We start from the raw sequence: 27,873 nt of genomic DNA on the forward strand, positions 1-27,873 counted from the left end.
GTAGGTGTTTGCTGTCTGACTGCAGTGATCATCTTATTGTTGCCACCTAGTGTGCATATGTAGCTATACTGCTGTTATAACTATATGTATATGGAGATATACAGTACATGTCTCCATTTAAATCACAAGATTTGTAAGGGAAACACCAAATCCACATATTTTGGACGGATCAAAATAGAAACGTCAAGACTAAACTGTCTCAAACTCTTAATTTACAATCTTAAAGACAAAGAAAAAGATTTGTAAAAGGAAAAAATACAAAGAAAGTATATCCTCAAGGAACAGTTATGAGGTATATTGCTTTTAATGATAAAATAATGAGCTGACACGCATGCCCAGATTGTCAAGTAGTGGACAAAATATGGGCAAGTAGGGCCACCAAACCCCAACAAAACATTTTCCCTGCAGCAACAAACTCATATAAGCCAGTTGGGCATTTCATTTTTTTTCATGGCACAACAAAACTGCTCCTGTTAACAGTCTGGGACTCATATAACTGAGCTGTTTGCAGTAGGAAAAAAGCAGTTGAAAGTGACCACTGATAATAAAAAAAATCTATTTGTAAAAATTAATTACCAAACATGCACATATCTATTATATGCCGTTTCCTGCTCCTGACAATTGCTATCCAGGAAGCAACAGAGTATGATTTTTTTTTTAAGGATACTTTCTTTGACTGCATATCCAGATTAGCCCAGATCAGGTCTGTCCAATTTGTGGCCTGCGGGACGTGTGCCCCACGACATGAAAGTCTGCCTGCTGTGTCTGTTTATCATGTGTTAGTTTTAAAAAGTATCACTACAGAGATTAACTATCCCCTGCATTGTTTAAAACTCAAATTCAGACTGTAATCCCCTGTATTGTTCACACACGTAATCCCCACTGCATTGTTCACACTTGTAACACCTCTATTGTTCATACCCCTTAAAGGAAAACTATACCCCCAAAATGAACACTTAAGCAACAGATAGTTCATATCATATTAAGTGGCATATTAAATCTTACCAAACTGGAATATATATTAAAGTAAATATTGCACTTTTACATCTCTTGCCTTGATCCACCATTTTGTGATGGTCTGTGTGCTGTCTCAAAGATCACCTGACCAGAAATACTTCAACTCTAACTGTAACAGGAAGAAGTGTGGAAGAAAAAGACACAACTCTGTCTGTTAATTGGCTCATGTGACCTAACATGTATGGTTTGTTGGTATGTTTGTGAGTACAGTGAATCCTACGATCCCAGGGGGCGGCCCTTATTTTTTAAAATGGCAATTTTCTATTTATGATTACCCAATGGCACATACTACTAGAAAAGCATATTATTATGAAAATGGTTTATTTACATGAAGCAGGATTTTACATATGAGCTGTTTTATGCAATATCTTTTTATAGAGATCTACATTGTTTGGGGGGTATAGTTTTCCTTTAAACCCTGTACTGTTCACACTTGAGACCCAGCTTGGAACTGCCCAAATTGTTCACCTGTTCACACTAATACAAACTGCTGTAGGGGCACCAGCACTGTGTAGTACATCTTAACCTTTTAAAAGCCACAGATCGTAGAATCTACGTTCTGTGGCAAAGGTACTTGAAATGCCACAGAACGTAGATTCTACGTTCTGCAGCATTTCCTGGTTCAGGAGCGGAGGAGCGGCTGTTAGAGCCGTTCGCTCCGTTCCTGCTCGATCCCCTGCCCCTAGGCAACGAGCAGAGCAGGGGATCGAGTGGCCCCTGGGGCGCGATCGCCCAGGGGCCCAAAAACAGCAGCAGGCACGTGTTACTTACGTGTCCTGCTGCTGCAGCCTGCACCGGATCGACGATCTCCGCCCCCACAGCACACAGACAGGAACCACGAGGCAGATGTCTTCCAGAGGCTCTTCCTGATCGCCTGCAACAGTCTCCAGCGACTTTTTCAGGTTAGTGCAACAATTACACACACAAACACACCAACACACACTTATTACAGTAATACACACTTAGATTCACACTTACACACACTTACACATACATTTTTGGGGATTGGGGGGGTCACTTACACTCACTGCACTTACACACATGTGCACACGCACACACGCGCACATAACATGTAATTTACCATTTGTACACACGCACACGCACATACATGGCATTGTGGCTTTTTTTTTTTTCTTATCGCATCGTTTCTTTTTTTGGCTGAAAAAAATGTTTTATTGCCATTACGCATAGCGTATTCGCTAACCGTACTGTGCAATACCTTTTGTATGTTATTTCGGTGATTATATTGCAATTTTGGGTATTTTGTTGCATTTTTAGCCATTTTATTGAATTTTTAGCCATTTTATTGCATTTTCAGCTCTGCATATGTTGTGTTCACTTGTTTCTAGCCGTAGAACCTGTTTGGCCCATCTAAAATATTCAAACTGTGATTCTGACGGCCGATAACACTAGTCTGGAAAAAAAACATTGATTTTTGTGGTTTTATTGGATTTTTTTGCATTTCACCCTTTACTGCCTTATTTTGTTTTGCCTTGTAAATTTTATCTACTATATATCCATTTGGGGGTCTCTGTGCGCCACATAGTTTGGTATATCTATGCATATTGGGCATCAAAGTGTTCAGTAGACCTCTGGCGTTCATATTTAGGATGTTTTATGCTGATACGTTACGAAATGTGGGGCATATAATGGGGTAAAATTCAAGCTTTCTGACAATTTTCAGAAATTTGATAAAAACCGTTATGTTCAGCATTGCTTTGCAGTTTGGCAGTTTGCAGTAGAAACACTTATTTACCCATATTGGATTCGTCAGAATGTGTACTTTCTGAAAATATATGGTTTTCTGGGGTCTCTGTACTGTTATGGGGGTCTAATGTCGCATAATACACACACCAGGTGCTTATATTGCAGCAGCCAGCGCGTCAGCTGTGAAAATGTATATACACTATTGTCATTTGGGGGTCTCTGTGCGCCACATAGTTTGGTATATCTATGCATATTGGGCATCAAAGTGTTCAGTAGACCTCTGGCGTTCATATTTAGGATGTTTTATGCTGATACGTTACGAAATGTGTGGCATATAATGGGGTCAAATTCAATCTTTCTGACAATTTTCAGAAATTTGATAAAAACCGTTATGTTCAGCATTGCTTTGCAGTTTGGCAGTTTGCAGTAGAAACACATATTTACCCATATTGGATTTGTCAGAATGTGTACTTTCTGAAAATATATGGCTTTCTGGGGTCTCTGTACTGTTAGGTGGTCTAATGTCGCATATTACACACACCAGGTGCTTATATTGCAGCAGCCAGCGCGTCAGCCGTGAAAATGTATATACACTATTGTCATTTGGTGGTCTCTGTGCGCCGCATAGTTTGGTATATCTATGCATATTGGGCATCAAAGTGTTCAGTAGACCCCTGGCGTTCATATTTAGGATGTTTTATGCTGAAACGTTACGAAATGTGGGGCATATAATGGGGTAAAATTCAATCTTTCTGACGATTTTCAAAAATTTGATAAAAACCGTTATGTTCAGCATTGCTTTGCAGTTTGGCAGTTTGCAGTAGAAACACACATTTACCCATATTGGATTCGTCAGAATGTGTACTTTCTGAAAATATATGGTTTTCTGGGGTCTCTGTACTGTTAGGGGGGTCTAATGTCGCATAATACACACACCAGGTGCTTATATTGCAGCAGCCAGCGCGTCAGCCGTGAAAATGTATATACACTATTGTCATTTGGGGGTCTCTGTGCGCCACATAGTTTGGTATATCTATGCATATTGGGCATCAAAGTGTTCAGTAGACCCCTGGCGTTCATATTTAGGATGTTTTATGCTGATAATTTACGAAATGTGGGGCATATAATGGGGTAAAATTCAAGCTTTGTGACGATTTTCAGAAATTTGATAAAAACGGTTACGTTCAGCATTGATTTGCAGTCTGGCAGTTTGCAGTAGAAACACTTATTTAACCATATTGGATTCGTCAGAATGTATACTTTCTGAAAATATATGGTTTTCTGGGGTCTCTGTACTTTTAGGGGGGTCTAATGTCGCATAATACACACACCAGGTGCTTATATTGCAGCAGCCAGCGCGTCAGCCGTGAAAATGTATATACACTATTGTCATTTGGGGGTCTCTGTGCGCCACATAGTTTAGTATATCTATGCATATTGGGCATCAAAGTGTTCAGTAGACCCCTGGCGTTCATATTTAGGATGTTTTATGCTGATACGTTACGAAATGTGTGGCATATAATGGAGTAAAATTCAAGCTTTCTGACAATTTTCAGAAATTTGATAAAAACCGTTATGTTCAGCATTGCTTTGCAGTTTGGCAGTTTGCAGTAGAAACACTTATTTACCCATATTGGATTCGTCAGAATGTGTACTTTCTGAAAATATATGGTTTTCTGGGGTCTCTGTACTGTTAGGGGGGTCTAATGTTGCATAATACACACACCAGGTGCTTATATTGCAGCTGCCAGTGCGTCAGCCGTGAAAATGTATATACACTATTGTCATTTGGGGGTCTCTGTGCGCCACATAGTTTGGTATATCTATGCATACTGGGCATCAAAGTGTTCAGTAGACCCCTGGCGTTCATATTTAGGATGTTTTATGCTGATAAGTTACGAAATGTGGGGCATATAATGGGGTAAAATTCAAGCTTTGTGACGATTTTCAGAAATTTGATAAAAACCGTTACGTTCAGCATTGCTTTGCAGTTTGGCAGTTTGCAGTAGGAACACATATTTACCCATATTGGATTCGTCAGAATGTGTACTTTCTGAAAATATATGGTTTTCTGGGGTCTCTGTACTGTTAGGGGGGTCTAATGTCGCATATTACACACACCAGGTGCTCATATTGCAGCAGCCAGCGCGCGTCAGCCGTGAAAATGTATATACACTATTGTCATTTGGGGGTCTCTGTGCGCCACATAGTTTGGTATATCTATGCATATTGGGCATCAAAGTGTTTAGTAGACCCCTGGCGTTCATATTTAGGATGTTTTATGCTGATAAGTTACGAAATGTGGGGCATATAATGGGGTAAAATTCAAGCTTTGTGACGATTTTTAGAAATTTGATAAAAACCGTTACGTTCAGCATTGCTTTGCAGTTTGGCAGTTTGCAGTAGGAACACATATTTACCCATATTGGATTCGTCAGAATGTGTACTTTCTGAAAATATATGGTTTTCTGGGGTCTCTGTACTGTTAGGGGGGTCTAATGTCGCATATTACACACACCAGGTGCTCATATTGCAGCAGCCAGCGCGCGTCAGCCGTGAAAATGTATATACACTATTGTCATTTGGGGGTCTCTGTGCGCCACATAGTTTGGTTTATCTATGCATATTGGGCATCAAAGTGTTTAGTAGACCCCTGGCGTTCATATTTAGGATGTTTTATGCTGATAAGTTACGAAATGTGGGGCATATAATGGGGTAAAATTCAAGCTTTGTGACAATTTTCAGAAATTTGATAAAAACCGTTATGTTCAGCATTGCTTTGCAGTTTGGCAGTTTGCAGTAGAAACACTTATTTACCCATATTGGATTCGTCAGAATGTGTACTTTCTGAAAATATATGGTTTTCTGGGGTCTCTGTACTGTTAGGTGGTCTAATGTCGCATAATACACACACCGAGTGGTTATATTGCAGCAGCCAGCGCGGCAGCCGTGAAAATGTCTATACATATTGTCATTTGGGGGTCTCTGTGCGCCACATAGTTTGGTATATCTATGCATATTGGGCATCAAACTGTTTAGTAGACCCCTATGTTTATATTTAGGATGCTTTATGCTGGTAATGATACATGGACAATACGATGCTGGAAAGTTGAAGCTTTGAGGCAATTTCCAGATATTTCACCAAAACCGCCAAATTTGGCAAAGCCTTGCGACTCAGTAGTTTGGAGCAGAAAGGCATGGGTACCCATTTTAGATTCTGTAGAATGTGTACTTTCCAAAAATATATGGGTTTTGGGGGGTAAACATATATTTCTGTGTTTTTACCCCACAAAAATGCAGTCAATGTGTTGATTTTTCATTAGCTGAAGTTACCCACGGGACTGTTTGTATGCGCTAACTTCATTTTGGGGCCTCTAAATGCCAGATACTTTGGTAAACTTATGAACAATGGCCACCAAAATGTTCAGAGGAACCCTGGCAATCATATTTAGGGTGCTTTTTCTTAGTACGTAATGACACATGGGTGATATGGTACTGGGAAGTTGAAGCTTTGAGGCAATTTTCAGATATTTCACCAAAACCGACAACTTTGGGAAAGCCTGGCGACTCAGTAGTTTGGAGCAATAAGGCATGGGTACCCATTTTAGATTCTGTAGAATGTGTACTTTCCAAAAATGTATGGGTTTGGGGGGTAAACATATATTTCTGTGTTTTTAGCCCACAAAAATGCAGTCAATGTGTTGATCTTTCATTAGCTGAAGTTACCCACAGGACTATTTGTATGCACTAACTTCATTTTGGGGCCTCTAAATGCCAGATACTTTGGTAAACCTATGAACAATGGCCACCAAACTGTTCGGAGGAACCCTGGCAATCATATTTAGGGTGCTTTTTCTTGGTGCATAACGATACATGGGTGATATGGTGCTGAGAAGTTGAAGCTTTGAGGCAATTTTCAGATATTTCACCAAAACCGACAATTGTGGCAAAGCCTTGCGACTCAGTAGTTTGGAGCAGAAAGGCATGGGTACCCATTTTAGATTCAGTAGAATGTGTACTTTCCAAAAATATATGGGTTTGGGGGGTAAACATATATTTCTGTGTTTTTACCCCACAAAAATGCAGTCAATGTGTTGATTTTTCATTAGATGAAGTTACCCACGGGACTGTTTGTATGCGCTAACTTCATTTTGGGGCCTCTAAATGCCAGACACTTTGGTAAACTTATGAACAATGGCCACCAAAATGTTCAGAGGAACCCTGGCAATCATATTTAGGGTGCTTTTTCTTAGTACGTAATGACACATGGGTGATATGGTGCTGGGAAGTTGAAGCTTTGAGGCAATTTTCAGATATTTCACCAAAACCGACAACTTTGGGAAAGCCTTGCGACTCAGTAGTTTGGAGCAGAAAGGCATGGGTACCCATTTTAGATTCAGTAGAATGTGTACTTTCCAAAAATATATGGGTTTGGGGGGTAAACATATATTTCTGTGTTTTTACCCCACAAAAATGCAGTCAATGTGTTGATTTTTCATTAGATGAAGTTACCCACAGGACTATTTGTATGCGCTAACTTCATTTTGAGGCCTCTAAATGCCAGATACTTTGGTAAACCTATGAACAATGGCCACCAAATTGTTTGGAGGAACCCTGGCAATCATATTTAGGGTGCTTTTTTTTGGTGCGTAACGATACATGGGTGATATGGTGCTGGGAAGTTGAAGCTTTGAGGCAATTTTCAGATATTTCACCAAAACCGACAATTTTGGGAAAGCCTTGCGACTCAGTAGTTTGGAGCAGAAAGGCATGGGTACCCATTTTAGATTCGGTAGAATGTGTACTTTCCAAAAATATATGGGTTTTGGGGGGTAAACATATATTTCTGTGTTTTTACCCCACAAAAATGCAGTCAATGTGTTGATCTTTCATTAGCTGAAGTTACCCACGGGACTGTTTGTATGCGCTAACTTCATTTTGGGGCCTCTAAATGCCAGATACTTTGGTAAACTTATGAACAATGACCACCAAAATGTTCAGAGGAACCCTGGCAATCATATTTAGGGTGCTTTTTCTTAGTACGTAATGATACATGGGCGATATGGTGCTGGGAAGTTGAAGGTTTGAGGCAATTTTCAGATATTTCACCAAAACCGACAATTTTGGGAAAGCCTTGCAGAAAGGCATGGGTACCCATTTTAGATTCAGTAGAATGTGTACTTTCCAAAAATATATGGGTTTGGGGGGTAAATATATTTCTGTGTTTTTACCCCACAAAAAATGCAGTCAATGTGTTGATTTCTCAGTAGCTGAAGTAAAGTCCTGATCAATTTGGATGTGCTAACTTCATATTGGTGTCTCTAAATGCCAGATACTTTGGTAAACCTATGCATAATGGGTATCAAACTGTTCAGTGGACCCCTGGCAATCATATTTCAGGTGCTTTTTCTTGGTACCTAATATAGTTTGGGATATGCGGAGCAGCAAAATAAAACCTTTGAAATGATTTTTCAGAATCTTGAATTTTTTTTTGAAAAACCGCTATTTTCAGACAAGCTTTTATGTTTGGTAGTTGGGAGTAGAGAGACATAGTTACCCATTTTGTAATCGGCAGAATGTGCACTTTTCAAAAATGTATGGTTTTCTGGGGTAAACCTACGGTTTCAGGATTTTTTGCCTTGGAATCTAAAGCATGCTGTTTTCTGCCTTAGTGCTTTCAAAATTCGGTAATATACTGCCGGGAGTTTTTGCTGTACAGAAATCCTAAATCTCCCTAAAACTATACATATCTGGTATTGGCACGTTCGAGAGACATAAGGCTTTCCAAATCAGTTGGATTTTCATCCCTAAAATGAAATATTTTTCTGGTATAAATTGATATACGATGAAAAATGGTAATTTTTCATTTTTTTTTGGTATTTAGCACTATAAATTTTTTTGCACAGGTGGAAATACATGAAAACTCAGGCAGATTTAGAAAGCTCAGTTTCTACCGAAAAAAACAATGTATAGTTTTCCTAGGTAAACTATAGGTTTCCCCTCAGAAAATGCCCCTAAAGTGAGAGAGCACAAAATGTTTCAAAAACGGCTGGCATTTCGCGTAACCAAAATGTGAAATTCTGCTGGCACTTAAAGGGTTAAAGGGATTCTGTCATAATTTTTATGATGTCGTTTTTATTTCTAAATTACACTGTTTACACTGAAAATCATTCACTCTACGATATAAAATTAAATTTCTAAACCAGCAAGTTTATTTTTTTAATTTGTAATATTGGTGTGTAGGCAGCAATCTCAGGTCATTTTGCCTGGTCATGTGCTTTCAGAAAGAACCAGGATGGAACTGCTTTCAGGCAGGCTGTTGTTACTCCTACTCAATGTAACTGAATGTGTCTTAGTGGGACCTGCATTTTACTATTAAGTGTTGTTCTAATCTTAGATCTACCAGGCAGCTGTTATTTTGGGTTAGGGGATTGTATTGAAAGTAAAAAAATTACAGAAAATTATATAAACATTTCAGAAACAGAAAAGCATCACATTATTAACCAACATTCATTTAATGAAAGTAAGTTCCCTTATCTTAAATCCTGTTTTGTTTCTGCCTGGCACCACCACTTTCCTCACCCCTCCTTTTCACTTGGAATTTTGAGGTACTCTCCTCACCCTCCAGGTCAATCTCAATATCCTCCTCTAGGGATTCCCATTCCCCCTCTTGACTCAAAACATCCTCCCCACTCTCTTTCCCCCCAAGGCCCTAGCCTTCCTCTTCTCTCTCTTTTCTTCCTCCCTCAGCCTCTCTTCCTCTTCCTCAGCCAGATCTCCCCAGCTCTTACCTTCTGGCAGAACAAACCTATTGCCTGTTGCTACCACTATTTTTGGGACGGTGTCTTTCTTTTTAATGGAGACTTTCTTTCTTTTTAATGGAGACTTTCTTTCCCGCCACTCCCCACTTCTCCTCTCTTCTTGGCTGACTGGCCCTCTGCTCACCCTTCTCCTTTGATAACTTCTCTGCTGCCCTACACACCACCTTACTGCATGGGTCACTGGATTCCAGCTGCACAACCTCCCTCTCTAATCCCACCACTTCAGATGTTGGGGTACCCTCCTCCACAATCTCCATTCCCTGGCCAATTTCCTCCTGTAAATTAGGGCAATCCCTAACAATGTTGTGCCAGGCATCATGGCAAGAACAGTGGGCATGTCCTAACTTCAAGCAAAATTTCAGCGGATTAACTGGTATTCTTTACTGTGGTGTCCAGTTTCACCACAGAGGGCGCACTTCACCACTTAACTGCAAAGTGCCTTTTTGAGCCACACCTGAAACACACCCTGGGTCCTTACAAATAAAGAAGGAATTGGGAAGGTGTTTGGGAACCTGGAAATTCATGTGCAGTTTGACCTGTACCTTCCACCCTCCTATCCAGAAACCCTCCTCATCATACAGTGGGGTAAGGGGGGACAAAACAGTGCATTGCCTCTTCAGCCAGACCATCACATCTTCCAGGGACACACACATTGTCTTAAAGGAATAGTTCAACGTGAAAATAAAAACAGTTTAAATAGATAGGCTGTGCAAAATAAAAAATGTTTCTAATATAATTAGTTAGCCAAAAATTTAACGTATAAAGGCTGGAGTGACTGTATGTCTTAACATAAAAGCAAGAACACTACTTCCTGCTTTTCAGCGACTTGAAGGGGGGCCACATGGTACATATCTGTTCAGTGAGTTTGCAATTGATCCTCACATTCAATATGTACAAAAGGGGGGCCACATGGTACATATCTGTTCAGTGAATTTCTATTAAAGAATGAGAACAAAATCTGGGAAGTGCACAAAAGGATGTCATTATATTACGAACTCCATTCTGTACATTTCAACAAGCAATCTGTCTCACAAATGTATAACCTCCATGTTATGGATGCACTTATAGCATGAATAATGTAAAAAAAAACTTGGACATAATATATAATAGTGTAACTAACTAGTGCATGCCAAGCTAGATTTGAATGACAAAATAGATATTTGTGACAAAAAGCACGATTTTATAGTACAGGATTCATTCTTTCCACAAAATGAAAGCTCAGTTTCACAAAACAGATAAATAACCATTCTGTGAAGCAATACTGTCAGTCACATTCCTGAACCAATAAGAACAAAGCTTATTGCCATATAACAAACAAGATGAGAAGTTGCCAGCTCTGCTCCACATGGCTGCATCATCCCTAAGGCATAGTATCTGGCCTGCTATAGAGGGCGCCCTCTAATCTCCCCTCTGCTGCATAGTAATAAACATGAACTAACATTTCCTAAAAGGGCTGCTGTTACACACTACAGGTTCCTAATTGGAAGTTTTTACAAATGGCTGAGAAATATAATGCTGCACTTAATGAATGCAGAGAAAGAAAAGTATGCAAAACATAAATATAATCATTTTAGGTGATATGGCTATTCTTATTATAGTAACCTGCTTGTGTGGCCATTTTGGTTAAGCGCATTCCTGCTGTTTTGCCATTGTCTTATGATTCATTCCTGTCCCTCTTCCTGTCTAAGCTGAGAGCAATAATGGGACAGACCACACCTACCTGCCATGTTGTAATAAATGTACCAGAAGCAGGGGTGTAACTACGGAGGAAATAGACCGTGCAGCTCCAGGGGGGCCCATGAGGCCCTAATTCATATACAATTTCAATAAATATAGTTAAAACAAGTCAACCTATAAACATTTTGGGGGCCTGAAAAATAATTTGCTGTGGGGCCCAGTAATATCTAGCTAGATCACTGAGTCCAGAAGTTACTGTTCTTGTCTGGCTGCTTTACCTGAACTAACAAGTTTACCACACATCATCATGCAGCCTAACCCATCATTATAATTGGTCTAATATCCCTTCAATGATGTCTAACAAACTCTCAGAGTCAGTTATAAGTTTTGTATATGATTGTTAGACTCCAATGTCTCCTCCTAGCTGTAATCTTGCACCAGTTAGCTTTTAGCAGTTTCTTAATAATGTGCTTAGCTATAGTTCAACTACTACATAATAGGTTTAGCCAGAGATGTGGGAATGATCATGTGCACACATATTCTGAATAGTATGATGTGTAGGTTTTATGAGTAGCCACTCCTGAATACTGTGTGTAAAAAGGGGTCATTTAGGCAGGGGCAATTTTAGGAGATCATAATTTATTTATATAGAAGCAACAAGCTGCACAATGCTTTACATTTATTTATAATAGGCATCTTATGATGCCGTCCCCCATACCTAGGTCCGGACTGAGACTTAAAATAGGCCCTAGCATTTCAGGTACACAGAGGCCCAAACAACCCACATAGAGGCCCAAACAGCCCCCACCAGCCCACTAAATACCGACTTTCTATGGGACCTTATAGCAGCCCTTCTGGCATTTGCCAGAACCCACAGATTGCCAGTCCGGGCCTGCTTACCCCTTTCACATCAAAGTGGGTCGAGGGGGGCATAACACTAGTGCAGAGAGCACAACTGCGCACATGTCACATCAGTAATGACGACCCCCAGAATTAGAAAAGAGCAATTGGGTCTGATTAGTGTCAGAGCACAAATATAATTGTGCAAATTGTAATGCATTGGATGCAATTGTGTCAGACATCTCACCTGCATTTTGCATTGTGGTTAAAAAAACATGGCAACTGTATTTATTAATGACCCCCTAAAGTCTATGTATTACAATGTGTAACCTTGGTGATTAGGGATAGTGATGGGCGAAAAAATTCTCCAGACAAGAATTTGCTCCGAATTATCACATTTCACCGCAACCAAATTAATTTGCTGGAAAAAAATTGTTGTGTGTCAAAATTATTCAGACGCCCATCAACTTTAATGCATTTGGACCAAATGGTTGCACTTATAAAAATTGTAGTTTGCATCAAAATTATTTTGACGCCCATTGCGTTTCGAGGCACATATTCGGCCATCGCTAATTAGGCACATTGTATAATTAATACTGTCAAGTAATATAATTAGAAAAATAGTATTTTCCTTAGTGAGTTCAGAAGTTTTCAACAAGACTGAACTCCATCCACCATTGGGTCATTAAGCTGTTTTACTGAGCCACATATACCAGATTAATCCTTATGGGAAAACTTCACCCATGGGTAGTCTCTGCTCACTCACAAACTGTTACACTGCTTTTGACAAAGCAGGTCTTAAGGGCTTATTACCGATGCCCTAAACCAAAATTCCCGCACAAGCAGGTTACTACAATAAGAATGGCCATATCACCTAAAATGATCATATTTATGTTTTGGTACTTTTCTTTCTCTGCAATCATTATCAGTGCAGCATTATATTTCTCATTTGTAAGAACTTTCAATTAGGAACCTGTAGTGTTTAACGGCAGCCCTTTAAGGGATGATGCAGCCGTGTGGATCAGAGCTGGCAACATTTCATCTTGTTTGTTATATGGCAATAAGCTTTGTTCTTATTGGTTCAGGAGTGTGACTGACAGTATTGCTTCACAGAATGATTATTTTATCTGTTTTGTGAAGCTGAGCTTTCATTTTGTGGAAAGAATGAATCCTGTACTATAAAATCTTGCTTTCTGTCACAAATAACTATTTTGTCATTCAAATCTAGCTTGGCATGCACTAGTTAGTTATACTATTATATATTATGTCCAAGTTTTTTCTACATAATTCATTCTGTAAGTAACTCTACACATAAGTTTGTCTGTTACATGGAGGTTATACATTTGTGAGACAGATTGCTTGTTGAAATGTACAGAATGGAGTTTGTAATATAATGACATCCTTTTGTGCATTAACCAGATTTTGTTCTCATTCTTTAATAGAAATAAGTGTTTTGTATATTTTTTTTATCTGGCTATGGTCACAAATACTTATATACAATGAGACAAATTAATTCTGTGTATTAGAGATAGTTTTGTATACAGAATGTATTTGGGACAAACGGCACCCCATAAGTCATTAGACAAGAAAGTTCTGTTTCTCTTCCAAGACTCTCTCAGGGCTCTGATTATTTGCTCTGATTGGGACCAGCTAAAAAAAAAAAACTATTGGTGCCAGGGCCCCCCTTAAAAGTTAAAAAAAAATTGGGGCTCCAAAGAAATTCTTTTAAAAAAAACATTGGTGGCAGGGGCCTATAGAGTATTAAAATAATACATTGGTGGCCAGGGGATTAAAAAAAACAAAAAAAAAAAACACATTGGTGTTCAGAGGAATTGAACTCTTGGCTTCAGCAATTCAACTTCGCCTCCTTTCGTGACTTTGGGTCTTTTCGCCGCTTCAGGACTTTGGCTTTGGCTATTTTCGTTGCTTTGGGTCTTTTCCATCGCTTTGGGACTTTGTAACTTCCGCATTTCGGTTGTTCGGGACTTCGGAAGGAGGCGGCACGGCTTTGGCGTTGTCAAGGAGGCCCCGGCTCTTTCGAAAAGTTCAGCACTGCCGGGCCCGGTACACTTGTACTCCCTGTGCCCCCCTGATGGCGGCCCTGGGCACCACCTCCTTGTGCACCTGAACATTTTCAACTGCTGCTCCCAAACTGGGAGCAGCAGTCCTCCTGTTAGACCCCAAGCGGGTCCTCACTCCTTGGCCAGAAATGGCTGCCATCTTTTTTTTGGAGGCATTTGTGGGGGAAAAGCAGTTTGCAGGAAAAAAAATGCTCACCCAGACCCAAAATGGGCTTGGGAAAAATTTACATCCTGGAGCTCTCACCAATGCAAGTGTTAGGGAGCTGCTATCTGGTTACCTTTCCATTGTTCTGTTGTTAGGCTGCTGGGTAGGAAAGGGAGGGGGTGATATCACTCCAACTTGCAATACAGTAGTAAGGAGTAACTGAAGTTTATCAGAGCACAAGTCAAATAACTGGGGGCAGCTGGGAAACTGACAATGACTAACCCCATGTCAGATTTCACAATTAAATATAAAAAATAATTGTGCTCTTTTAATAAAAGGATTTCAATGCAGAAGTCTGCTGGAGCAGCAGCACTATTAACTGATGCGTTTTGAAAAAAACATTTTCCCCATGACAGTATCCATTTAAACTGGTCCTGACAGGTTTCCTTGTCTCCTGCTCTGTTCTGCCTGACCTAAGCTACTTGTGTGTGCCATACTCTACCTGCCCTATGTTCCCTGTATGTGCCATACTCTGCCTGCCCTATACTACCTGTTTATTCCATACTCTGCCCACCCTATGTTCCCCGTGTGCACCATACTGTGCCTGCCCTATGCTCTGTGTGCCTTACCCCGCCCGCTCTATGCTCCTTGAGTGTGCCAGAGTATGCCTGCCCTATTCTCCAAGGATGTGCCATATTCTGCCTGCCCTGTGCTCCTTGGGTGTGTCATACTCTGCCTTTCCTTATACTCCCTATGTGTGCCATACTCTGCCGGTGTGGAAAACATAAGCCCGGTATTTTAGCATTTGAAAATTATTGTTATGGGCCCCTAAGGTGTTTAATCATGTGCTAGGGGGTGCTGTGTTATCCACAGGGGAGGAGGAGGCATATGGCATAAAGGGTATGTCTTAATATGACTTAACTTTTTTTAATGTATGAGTGTTAAGTGATATCCCTGCATTGAGCACCATTAATGTGGACTTTGTATTGTGGTAACGTGGTTTAAAGTGGGTGTGGTCAACACTGACTTCCATTATCGGCCCTCCACCATGTAGGCTTGAAAAATTCCGGCCCTCAGTACCACAGAAGTTGGAAAGCACTGGCCTAGATGATACATTTACAGAAGTACTTAGGGCAAAGATGACTTAGATTAAAAGAGCTAAAGTGCCACAAGAGGTTGATCTCTACAATTTTTCATCTAGGCAATATTTAAAGTATAGCCTTTATGCACCAAAATTAATTCTCACAAAGCACTTAGCTAAATGGTATGCTCCATACTGGCAAGATGCCACTGCTGTACCTAAAGCCAGGATTGCAGCCCCTGCTCTGTTTATAGGATGGCAAGTAGAGTCCTGCAGCGGGTCGGGTACCCGTGGGTTACCCGCAAAAACCTGCTGGTTGCAAGTAGAAGTTTCGGGAGCGGGGAACAAAGACACGGGTCGGGTAGCAGGTCCAAGTGGGTAAGTATGCAGGTTGCAGGTCGGGTTTAACAAATTGGTTCTGAGCAGGACTTAATTAAGCTGAATTTAGCTACTGTTTGTTAGATGCCAAAGTTAAGCAGAACTAGAGAAATGGCAAGAAACTAAGGAATATTATATTAAAGAGGTTTATTGATCATTAGATCAAAGAACAAGCAACCATGTCACTAACTGGATCAGAGCAGCAAACCCTCCCCCCCAATGATTCATATTGTTGGGTCTTGAAAATACATGACTGACAAAACTTTTTTTGGGGAGACCACATGGGCAAATCAGTACATATTTTGCCTTCCTGGTATTGAGGTCCCTCTGCACCATTTGTTAACACTAGTAAATTTGGCTCTAAAAGCCTTTTTGAATCTTAAATTAAAGCAGTAGATAAAACCCAATTGTGAAGAAAAAGCACACAGATTGCATCCAAGTACATTTATTTTCATCTATAATAAAGCATTTGATGAAGTTGCAGAACAAAAAAATAATGTAGGCTACATACTGTACAATACATTTGACCTCAAGATATTTTTTAAAAAGTAAACAATCAAGTTGTAAACTCAGAACACTTTAATCAGCATTGGAATGGACAAGAGACTTGTGAACTTCAGATATCCAGCAAATTAAAAAACTCAAAGAACCAATAATCAGCTCCAACACAATCAAAGAAGGTCTAAAGCTACCCGTGAGTACTGTTACAATTAGAATACTCTCATGTGAAGCTATTGGCAAGAAGCCCCTGCAAAGTCCCACTGTTGAAAAAAAAAAAAAAGTGCTGAAGAGAACCGATACAACATTTTGTGGACTGATGAAAGCCAGATTGTTCTTTTTGGGTCTAGGGGCCACAGAGAGTTGTTGAAAGTGTCAGACAATCCCCAAACACTGAATTCAAGCCACAGTACACTGCGAAGACCGTGAAGCATGGTGGCACAAGCATCATATGGGGATGTATCTTATACTATGGTGTTGGGCCTATTTAAGACATAACAAGGATCATGGATCAGTTTCAATACATCAAAATACGAAGAGATCGTGTTGCCTTATGCCAAAAAAGAAATGCCCTTGAAATCTGCGTTTCAATAAGACAATGACCCAAACACACCAGCAAACAAACAACATCTTGATTCCAGACCAACAAGATCGACATTGTGGAGTGGCCAAGTCCAATACCCGGACCTTAATCCAATAGAAAACTTGTGGGGTGACTTCAAAAATGCAGTTTCTGAAGCAAAACAAAGAAATGCAGAAGAATTGCGGAATGTAACAGGTGCCAGAAGTTGGTGACTCTATACAACACAGATGTGCAGCAGTTCTCAGAAACAGTAGTATTCAACTAAATATCAGTTCAGTGATTCAAATGAAAGCAAAATCTTGAAACATTTTTCAGTTTATACAGTGAACGTTTGAGTTTATAAAGAAGAATGCAGACACTACTTTTTTTGGAACAACCTAATATTCCATTTTCTTCACTTTCTGTAAAGGAATAACACACATTTTCTTCATGTTTTGATTTGGAATAGAATGTGCAGTGTTACCAAATTTGAGCTTTATTCACTTTTCTAAACACACGGCTATTATTCTGAACACAACTGTAGTAGTAAAATTGCATGGTATACCACTGCCCCCATAACGTGACATCAAAATTAAATTTTACACAAAGTCCAGCTTCAAAGATATTGTCCTAAATTATGTTTATGTCTAGGTTAATACACTGAATACTTTTCTTTATTTTCCAATGGATCATCATAGCCAATGGTAACCAGTTATACTGACAGAATATTTTAGGTCTGAAATTAAAGGGGCAGCTGCAAGTTAGCAAGGTTCCTGTCTAAATTTAAAGCTGGTCCCTTCAGACCAAGGGGTAGATTTATCAAAGGGCGATATTTCACACTGCGTACTGTGGAGATCTCTAACTTCACTCTTTGATAAATCTACCGCCAAGCTGTCAGATATCTATCGGACAACTTCCTGTTAGGACGAGAAAAGCATCAGCTCACTTATACACTTAGGGGCAGATTTACTAAGCTCGAGTGAAGAATTCGGATGAAAAAAAATTTGAATTTCGAAGTATTTTTTTGGGTACTTCGACCATCGAATTGGTCAAATTCGATCGAATGAAATGATTTGAACGATTCTAAGTAAAAATCGTTCGACTATTCGATAATCAAAGTACTGTCTCTTTAAAAAATACTTTGACTTCATACTTCACCACTTTAAACCAACCGAGCTGCAATGTTAGCCTATGGGGGCCTTCCCCAGCACTTTACTAAGCTTTTTTTGATCGAATAAAAATCGTTTGATCGACCGCTTAAAATCGTTCGATTCAAAGGATTTTTATTCGATCAAAGTATTTGCGCTAAAATCCTTCGAATTCGATGGATTTTACTTTGAGGTTCGAATTTGCCCCTTATTCTTTTCTCTTAATGTGAGTTTCAGCCCGGCAATTAGCTGGGTGAAAGATGTCTTGACTGTCTGCTCAACTAAAACAAACTTGCAATGCTAATCTGTATTTTTTGTTCTAGAAAAACCGTATGAGTGTCAAAACATTGTTGCAATGCATAGAAAAGCAAATTAGTTTTTGAACTTTTACATTCCTTAGCCATCATGACATGCAAAAGTAATTCCAGGTTAACCGACATTTAAACACTTGTTTTGGCAAGCTACAGTGCTGATTTTAGAAGTAGGCTGGTAAGTGAGTCTTTCTCCCATATGTTTTAAAGACATATTTAGGTACATGCTCATAGAAAAGGATTTTAAAGAGTACAGGTATGGGACGTGTTATTCAGTTTTCTCTGGATCTGGGGTTTTCCAGATAACAGATCTTTCTGTAATTTGGATCTTTATTTTAAGTCTACAAGAAAATCATATAAACATTAAATAAACTCAATAGGCTGGTTTTGCTTTCAATAAGAATTATATTTTAGTTTAGAGCAAGGACAAGGTACTGTTTTATTACAGAGAAAAAGGAAATAATTTTTAAAAAAATTTGGATTATTTGGATAAAATGGAGTCTGTGGGAGACCATTCCGTAACTCTGAGCTTTCTGAATGGGTTTGTAGATAACAGATCCCATACCTGTAAAGACTATTTGCTAATTCAGCAAGTAAAACCAGTCATTGCTCCCTCAAACAATAAAACACAGAAACACTGTTCTAATTACAGATGTGCAACATCTGTAATACTTGCTATACACTGAAGGTTTGAAAAGTACCACAACCTATATGCACCACACTGTAAATTTCATTTTACCACCTCTCCATGATTAAAAGGGGTAGTATTTATCTACTTAAACCTTTGATACTAGCAAAATAAACAGGACGTGTTAAAAATGATCTGCTTATCCTTAATTTTTTTTTTTAAAATAGTCCATAATTTCTAATTTGACAACATTTTGCTAACTGAAAGTTGGATTGTTTTTAGTGAATGCACCTCCTCCTCAGGGTTATTTGTTCAATGGGTGATATGGTGCTCTGAATAAACAAACCACTCCCTTTCCTAAGCTGCAGCCCTTGTTATTTTCCTTAATGCAAGGAATAAAAATTCTTAATCAAAAGAATAGGCAAAACACATAAGCCGTATTTTGAGTTCATGTTTAAAAGGGGTATAAAATGTGCCTTTAATGTTACTGCTTGTTAAGCTCTCAGAGTAAGCTTTGTTTATAAAACATTCAGATTAGAAATGACAATGAAACTAGACTTGCATTTGAACACATGTTGCAACCGCCAATGTGATTGTACAAGATTAACATACTCTAAAAAAACTTTATGAATATTTCTCAAAAAAGTGAACAGCGGCCAGACAACTTACTTTTGGTGCATCGCCACCCTGCTATCAATGTTTATTTTCTAAGTTATGTTATCTTTTCTCTCTTTTTTAATATCTTTATAATTTTTTTGGCACTAATCAAATTTGAGAAACACATTATCCAGAAAGCACAGAATTACCGAAAGGCTGTCTCCCTTAGACTCCATAATAATCAAATAATTCAAATTCTTTTACATGATTTCCTTTTTCTTTGTACAGGTATAGGATCCCTTATCCGGAAACCCGATATCCAGAAAGCTCCGAATTACGGAATGGCTGTCTCCCATAGACTCCATTTTATCCAAATTTTTAAAAATGATTTCCTTTTTCTCTGTAATGATAAAAAAGTAGCTTGTACTTGATCCCAACCAAGATATAATTAATCCTTACTGGAAGCAAAACCAGCCTATTGGGTTTATTTAATGTTTAAATGAATTTCTAGTAGACTTAAGGCATGAAGAACCAAATTACGGAAAAATCCAATATCCGGAAAACCCCTGGTCCCGAGCATTTTGGATAACAGGTCCCATACCTGTAGTAATAAAACAATACCTTGTAGTTCATCCAAAAGAATTAATCCTTCTTGGAAACGAAACCAGCCTAATGGGTTTATTTAAAGGGACAGATCAGTAAAAAAATAAAATCTGGATAAATAGGCTGTGCAAAATAAAAAATGTTTCTAAAATAGCTAGTTAGCCAAAAATGTAATCTATAAAGGCTGGAGTGACTGGATGTCATAACAACAGACCATAACAGAACACAACTTCCTGCTTTGCAGCTTTCTAACTCTGAGTTAGTCAGCGACTTTAATGGGAGGGCTACATGAGACATAACTGTTCAGCAAGTTTGCAAATTATCCTCAGCATGCAGCTCAGATTCAAAAGCAACAGTTATGACCTATGTGGCCCCGTCAAGTCACTGATTGGTTACTGACTGGTAACCAATCAGTGGAAACCAAGAAAGCTGAAAAGCAGGAAGTAGTGTTCTGATTATTATGTTAGACATCGAGTCACTCCAGCCTTTATACATTACATCTAATTATATTGAAAAACATTTTTTTACCGTGCACTGGCTATTTACCCAGTTTTTATTTTTATACTGAACAATTCCTTTAATATTTAAAAGATTTTCTAGTAGACTTAAGTTATGAAGATCATTAATTATCCAAATTACGGAAAGATCCATTATCGGGAGGTCCCAAGCATTCTGGATAACGGGTCCCATACCTGTATTATATACCTATACAGGGCTGAAGAGGTCAGACTAAAACTAACATCACACATCCAAAAAACATAACGGTTAGTTATTTTTAGTTAAGTAAAGTAGATTTAAGAAAACAATAAATGCAAGACATGGTTTGCTAAGCAGAAGTCTTAAACCTACACAAAAATGTAGGCATAAATAGTAATTAATAGATGTAGTTATACTGGCATTTCTACCAAGGCAGGCTCAATGTCAGATAATACTCATATGCAACAGATGTCTCTATAAATACAGTTATATGACAAAGCTGATTAGACAAGGTAAAATACATACACAAGTTAAGCCTATATTTTAAGGGGTGAGAAAGGAGGTTGTGCACAGAATACATTTTACTGCACTATATCAAGCTTCATGTGATTACAGTAAATTTGTATAACCACTTACCTGAACGGATGAATAATAATCGCTTTTATTAGGACATATGGAATATTTCATTGTCCTGAGCCCTGTAAAATACTTTTATGCAGCCCTAACAACATCTCCATCTACATTATTTCTGCACTTTGATTTTTTAAGTTAATAATGGTTAAAGGTTTGCAATAGAAGACAACCAAAAGCATGAATTTTTGGTAACATATACATATGCAAAATAATAGTATTAATGGTCTAAGGTCAATAAGGCATTTTAATGTTGGTTTAAGAAGTGTTATTACATATTAAATAAATAAATAAAATGGTAAAAAATGTAGTCTTTCACTGGTTTGGCACAAAGATCCAGTTTGTGAATGTAGCTTGCTGCAGTTTGACTGCATCTTCTTTGAAGTCAAGCGCCTATGCATGGTTGTCTTTTGTACAATTTGTAACAAATCATATTTTTACAAAATTACTAACAAAAAGTTACATTAAAAAACTGCAGTTTATGCATATGTAACAATGTAAAAGTAGAAAATATACTTTCATTTTCACCATCAATGCAAACTTAACCTAAATGTCTAGATTAAACACAATTTTGTGTTCAAAGACAGAAATAACCAACATGATGAAAAATCCTAACAGAATTCCAACATTTTGTAACAGGAAGTATCCCCAGCGGCTACAGCCATGATCGCTTGCATCATTATGCAACATCTCAGGCACCTTTGGAAAAAAAAAAAAGTAAAGAGTTAGGGGCATTTACCGAAGTTTACGGCTAGGCTGGGGGGAGCAGAGATGGGGGTCTATATTATATTATTAAACATAATTAATGTTTAATAATAATGTTTGCTTCAGAAACTCTACTATAGTTTATAGGGATGCACCGAATCCACTATTTTGGATTCGGCTGAATACCAAACCGAATCCTAAAGTTTATAGGGATGCACCGAATCCAATATTTTGGATTCGGCCAAACCCTTTGTGAAAGATTCAGCCGAATACTGAACCGAATCCTAATTTGCATATGCAAATTATGGATGGGAAGGGGAAAACATTTTTTACTTCCTTGTTTTGTGACAAGTCACGCAATCTCCCTCCCTGCCCCTAATTTGCATATGCAAATAAGGAGTCGGGTTCGGACGGGCAGAAGGATTCTGGATTCGGGGCATCCCTAATAGTTTATATAAACAAGCTGCTGTGTAGCCATGGGGGCAGCTCTTCAAAGCTGATAAAGGAGAAAAGGCACAGGATACACAGCATATAAAATCGATAGTATACAATGGGATTCCCAAGAATTTATCGGTTATCTACTGTCTAATAAAACACCAGCGCCAATGCACTCGCGGCACTTAGATTTCCGAAGTCGCTAGAAGATTCCTCGTGAGGCAACTACGGAAATCAAAAGCGTCGTGAGTGCATTGGCGTTTTCTTATTATAGCAGGGGGAAGGCAGTTCGTTGTCGTCCAGCAGAAGAGGCGATTAGTTTTCAAGTGACATTAAAGATGTTTTTAGCATTTAAAAATAATGCTGCGGCTTTTCATGCCACACATACTTGTTGACTCAGTTAGTGCCTTATGTGAGATAAAAACTGCCAGTCATTGTGCATACATTATTTTTTGTTTTTGCTTGTACAGTCATATACCACTCAGCACATAGATCTGGTGGCACTCCGGATAACATATTATTTAATGCAACAGGTAAAAATCTGCATTGTCTAATGTGTTTTGGGAAAGACTCCCTAAATCAGGGGTGCCCAAAAGGTAGATCGGGATCTACCAGTAGACCTTTAGCTGGGGATCAGTAGATCTCAAAACAAACAGCTTGTCTAAATCGGCCTCATATTTCATTCAGATATTTATTATGTTAAGGTTGAATAAGAAATAGTTGTTTGTTCAATATTAATTTTCTCATAAATCATTTATATCAAAGGTATAATATTTAAGTAATATTTTACATAGAGCAGAATTCTAACAATGCTTTTATGGATGTAAATCATAATGGGAAATCATGACTAAAAGTAGACCTCGCATTAGTAAAGTATGGGCACTCCTGCCCTAAATCATAGGCTCACAACTTAGTGATCATTGCTTCCTTAAAGGAACAGTAACATCAAAAAATTACAGTGTTTTAAAGTAATGAAAGTATAATGCAGTGTTGCCCTGCACTGGTAAAACTGCTGTGTTTGCTTAAGAAACGCTACTATTGTTTATATAAATAAGCTGCTGTGTAGCAATGGGGGCAGCCATTCAAAGGAGAAAAGTCTCAGGTTACACTGCAGATAGCAAATAAGCTCTGTCTGTCTAATGGTGTTATCTGTTATCCATTAGTTCACCTGTGCCATATAGCCGTTTTTCAATTTCTGCCATTGCTACACAGCAGCTGGTTTATATGAACTATAGTAGTGTTTCTGAAGCAAACAGATCAGTTTACCAGTGCAGGGCAACACTACATGATATTTTCCTTACTTTAAAACACTTTCATTTTTTGATGTTACTGTTCCATTAAGTATTTAGCATAACAGTGACCTCTGCTGGGCGCCACATACATTACCAGCCCATAGTATCACAACTGCATATTACATTGATATTATAGAATAACTTTTTATTATACAACACGGAAGCAAAGAAACAATAAAAAAAGGAAAAGAAAAAATCTATAAAAAGTGCCCTCCTTATTTTTTTTAAAAAAAAATTCCTATTTTGGAAATATATATATATATATATATATATATATATATATATATATATATATATATATATATATATATATATATATATATATATATATATATATATATATATATATATAGTAAAAACCAGCGTATAGAGCATCCCAAAGGGGTCATAAACTCACTATAAAGATAGTATAAATATAGATTTATAAGAACTGCAAATTTGTATTAATATAAATATGCAAGATCATGCCTCTTGTTTAAACCCCTGGGAACTCTGGTATCCAAATTGAAGATCCAGAAAGCCTCTGTTAGATTTAAAGGGCGCAACGTATCCCCCACATCTAAGAGGCATTCTAACTTGTGTTACAAGTCTAACTTGTGTATAACTTATGACCTTTACACTTAAATCTTGGATATATAGGAGAAAAAGAAGCAAAATGTTTTCCTATAGGGGATTTTTCATCCTTCTTTTCAGTGACCCTTGTGTGCTCTGTTACTCTGTCTTTTAAGCAAAGGATAGACATATTGTTTTGTGCAACAGCTACATTCTAATAGATAAAGTACAGTCATATAGTCATGAATGGTCAGTATAGCCGTGGGCCATTTCTTTTCCTTGATTTTTCACAATGAACCACCCACAACTAAGATCCAAAACACAATTATTAGCACAAAGTTGTGGGTGTCCCCTATACTACTGTTTACTACTTCTTCTTATAGTCGTTCCATAAATGTATTTTTTCAACACACATTAAAAAATCCCTCAATGTTATATAATACACAAAAGCCATGAATATCCTGTAAATTATATCCTTATAAACGGTGAGTTCTGATGTCATCAGTTATAAACGGTGAGTTCTGATGTCATTTCTGTCACATGACTCATTGAAATTTGTGTATTATAATAAATAAAGTACCCCCAGTTGTAAAATATGAGGATATTAGAAATTACCTCGGAGTTCCATGACCTGTATAAAAACACTCGGCCTTCGGCCTCGTGTTTTTATATGGTCATGAAACTCCTCGGTAACTTATAATACCCTAATATTTTACAAGAGGGGGTACTTTATTCACTATATAAATGTTTACTGCATTGTAGAAGCCGAAGAAACCAAAATGAATTAACATTTTTCACCCAGTGCACTTGGCTAGATTATATGCATTTGCATGGCTTGATTATAAAATTTCTAAAAATTAGCATTTGATTACTGATTTCACCAGATCAAGAAGAAAGCAAAATAAAGTTATATGGAAGCATAGGATTCCCCAGCCTCAGGGAGGGCAGTGGAAAATTCTCATACTACTCATCGTAGAGATATTATTTGATCATATCTGCATTATATTAATGAATAGGTCTGCAAAGTTAAACATACACAGGCACACTTACCATATCAACAAACGCTACATACATAAATAAACCAGCAGTAAGGGCGAATATCCACATTGACACATTTTCTGCATAATGTCCAATGAGTATACCAGTTATCATCCCTAGGTATGCAAGCATGGCGGATAAGCCATTGTACATTACTGCTTGTCGGACAGTCATACCAGATTTCAGAAGAACTGCAAAATCCCCTAAAAACAAAGAAAAAGTTTAATTCTGATATGGTTAAGAACTATAACCATAGTTATGCTTTAAAGAAATCCCCACTTTCAACTTACATAATTTTGTGTAAAAAAAAAAAAAAGACTGCAATGTAACGGGGACTCCTATATCACCCGTTTTATGATAAAGTATTCTATTGTTCCCATATTAACCATTTTCATTCTGACTTTCTTTGTTCTTGCCAGCATAGGTAAAAGGAAAAAATGGAATCAAATTTTGGTGCTGGCATTCCGGTATCTATACTTGAAGGCCAGTGCCATAGATGCTATTATCTATTGCAGATAAGCCGATAAAAGAACCTCTTCCGAGAATGGTTTGCCATTATGTTCAAACCTATACACAACTGCCAGCAAAGCCCACAAATGGGTAGTTTTGCTTAACATGTTCATGTTTGAGAACTTAGTACCACAAACTGAACAAAAACCACTCCAGTTCATGCAAATGTGTATATTTTAAATATACTATGGGAAGTATTTAGACAAACAAATAATGAGATTTCAACACTCAGTAAAGGTTAAAACATACCCTTTTCATACGGTGAGTTAAAGGAACAGTAACACCAAAAACGGAAAGAATATCAAAGTAATTAAAATATAATGTACTGTTCTACACTGGGAAAAGTTGTGTGTTTGCTTCAGAAAGACTACAATAGTTGATATAAACAGGCTGCTGAGTAACCATGGGGGCAGCCATTAAAGCTGGAAAAAAGGTACACATTACAAAGCAGTTAAAAGAGAAGCCCTGACCAATACAATGGTGGCTTATCTGTTATGTGCTATGAACCTGTGCTTTTTCTGTTTTTTTTTCCAGATTAAATGGCTGCCCCCATTGTTACATAGCAGCTTGCTTGAAGCAAACACACAGTTTTTACCAGTGCAGGGCAGCAATACATTATATTTTTATTACCTTACTACATTGCCTTTTTTTGGTGTTACTGTTCCTTTAAATTTTAACAAAACATACATTATTGATGATATCTGGCATAGCTCCCCCCTCCCTCCCAGAAACTAAAGATGGACTCCGTGACTGAGACTTACTTCCATGCTGCCACACATTCATTTCTATGTGATCACTGAGACACGCGAGCATTGAATGTGCTGAATGTGCTGCAGCAGCTTGATCCTGCTTATCTAACGCCTGTCTCAGTGATCACATAGAAATGAATGTGCGGAGTTGTAAAACTATCCAGCTGGGGGGGGGGTTAGGAATTTGCTGCAGGACAAGTAAAAATGGATCGCGGGCCGTAGTTTGGACACCCCTGTGATAAAGAATGACAACCAATTGCAAATTGTCTCACAATATCACATTCTTTATCACCCTAAAAGTTAAATCAAAGGCGAACAACTCCTTTAAGCCTATAAAGAAAACAATGCATTCAGAAAGGGATGCACATACCTAGCTCATGAGGCAGTTCATGACAAAAAACTGCAACGGAAGTGCTTAATCCACTGGATAAACCATCAGTAAAGGCTGCTCCTGTAAATTCAAGATATAATGATCTTCTTTTGTATTTGACATGCATGCATTTTAATTAGATTACAAAATATAATTAAAAAAAGTTCATGATTTGTTAAATACAATGTGATCACTTCCTATCACATTTTTTTTTTATTTAGTAGCCATACAGGTTCCAGTGTGTTTTAGAATATTAATGCACAAGATAGAGTAAACTTTCAGAAGAACTATAGAAACAAATATCTCCAAGCACCAGGCTTATGGCTATGCTCATTGTAATAATCTTGCAAGTAAACTGGTCTTAATACTAACAGAATTCACTCTAGAGAACTGTTTAAAGAGCTGGAGTACTCAAACTGCACCGAACATGCCTGTGCTTGCTCTGTTTAAATAGGCACCTCAAGTAACTAATGAACATTTAGAAGCAGATTTATAAATTTTAAAGTTTGAGGGGAAAAAAAGTGTGATCACATTTTATATAAATGACAAGACTTAAAAGAAAAAAAATTGGACAGAATAGTCATGATACCATTTGTTGTGGGGGGATCACTAAATTGAAAATGACACCAGATTTAATTTGTTTTTACATGCAAAGTTTTTTTTTTTTTTTTTAAGAAAAACTGCGACTTGAATTTTGATAAATCTGCCGTTTAGCATACTGGTCATAGCAAAACACTTGAGTTTGTGCATAGGAATTCATGGCATGGTCTGAAGCACTTCCAAACTTTTTATAACTCAGTTATGTTATGTTCAGTTTTGCTTACCTATTGCTAACCCATCACCAAAATTGTGCAGTCCATCACCCATAATAACCATCCAGGCCAAAGTAGCAATGCCAGCATCTTTAAGTTCTTCCCTGGAAAAGCGTTGCGAATGGCTGTGTGGATGGTGATTTTGATGGTGGTGATGGTGAAGGATATGATGATAGTCATGATGGTGATGGCTCATGTCATCAGTCTGC

The 27,873-nt window shown here is 38.1% G+C and overlaps 1 protein-coding gene across 1 annotated transcript in view; it reads right to left on the reverse strand.

Annotated features, from left to right (window-relative positions):
• Positions 1-21,430: 21,430 nt before the first annotated feature.
• slc39a6.S (solute carrier family 39 (zinc transporter), member 6 S homeolog) overlaps positions 21,431-27,873 on the reverse strand; it is a 21,748-nt gene continuing 15,305 nt past the window's right edge. Inside the window, exons 6-9 of the mRNA XM_018269397.2 lie at positions 27,677-27,873; positions 26,853-26,933; positions 25,236-25,426; positions 21,431-21,900 (exon numbers count right to left, since the gene is read on the reverse strand). The exon at positions 27,677-27,873 is cut by the window's right edge and continues 196 nt beyond it. Of these exons, the coding sequence (XP_018124886.1) occupies positions 21,748-21,900; positions 25,236-25,426; positions 26,853-26,933; positions 27,677-27,873 (622 nt within the window). The 3' untranslated portion in view covers positions 21,431-21,747. The remainder of the gene's footprint in view (positions 21,901-25,235; positions 25,427-26,852; positions 26,934-27,676) is intronic.

The sequence above is a fragment of the Xenopus laevis genome, chromosome 6S, assembly GCF_017654675.1.
Source record: "Xenopus laevis strain J_2021 chromosome 6S, Xenopus_laevis_v10.1, whole genome shotgun sequence".
Taxonomy (NCBI): domain Eukaryota; kingdom Metazoa; phylum Chordata; class Amphibia; order Anura; family Pipidae; genus Xenopus; species Xenopus laevis.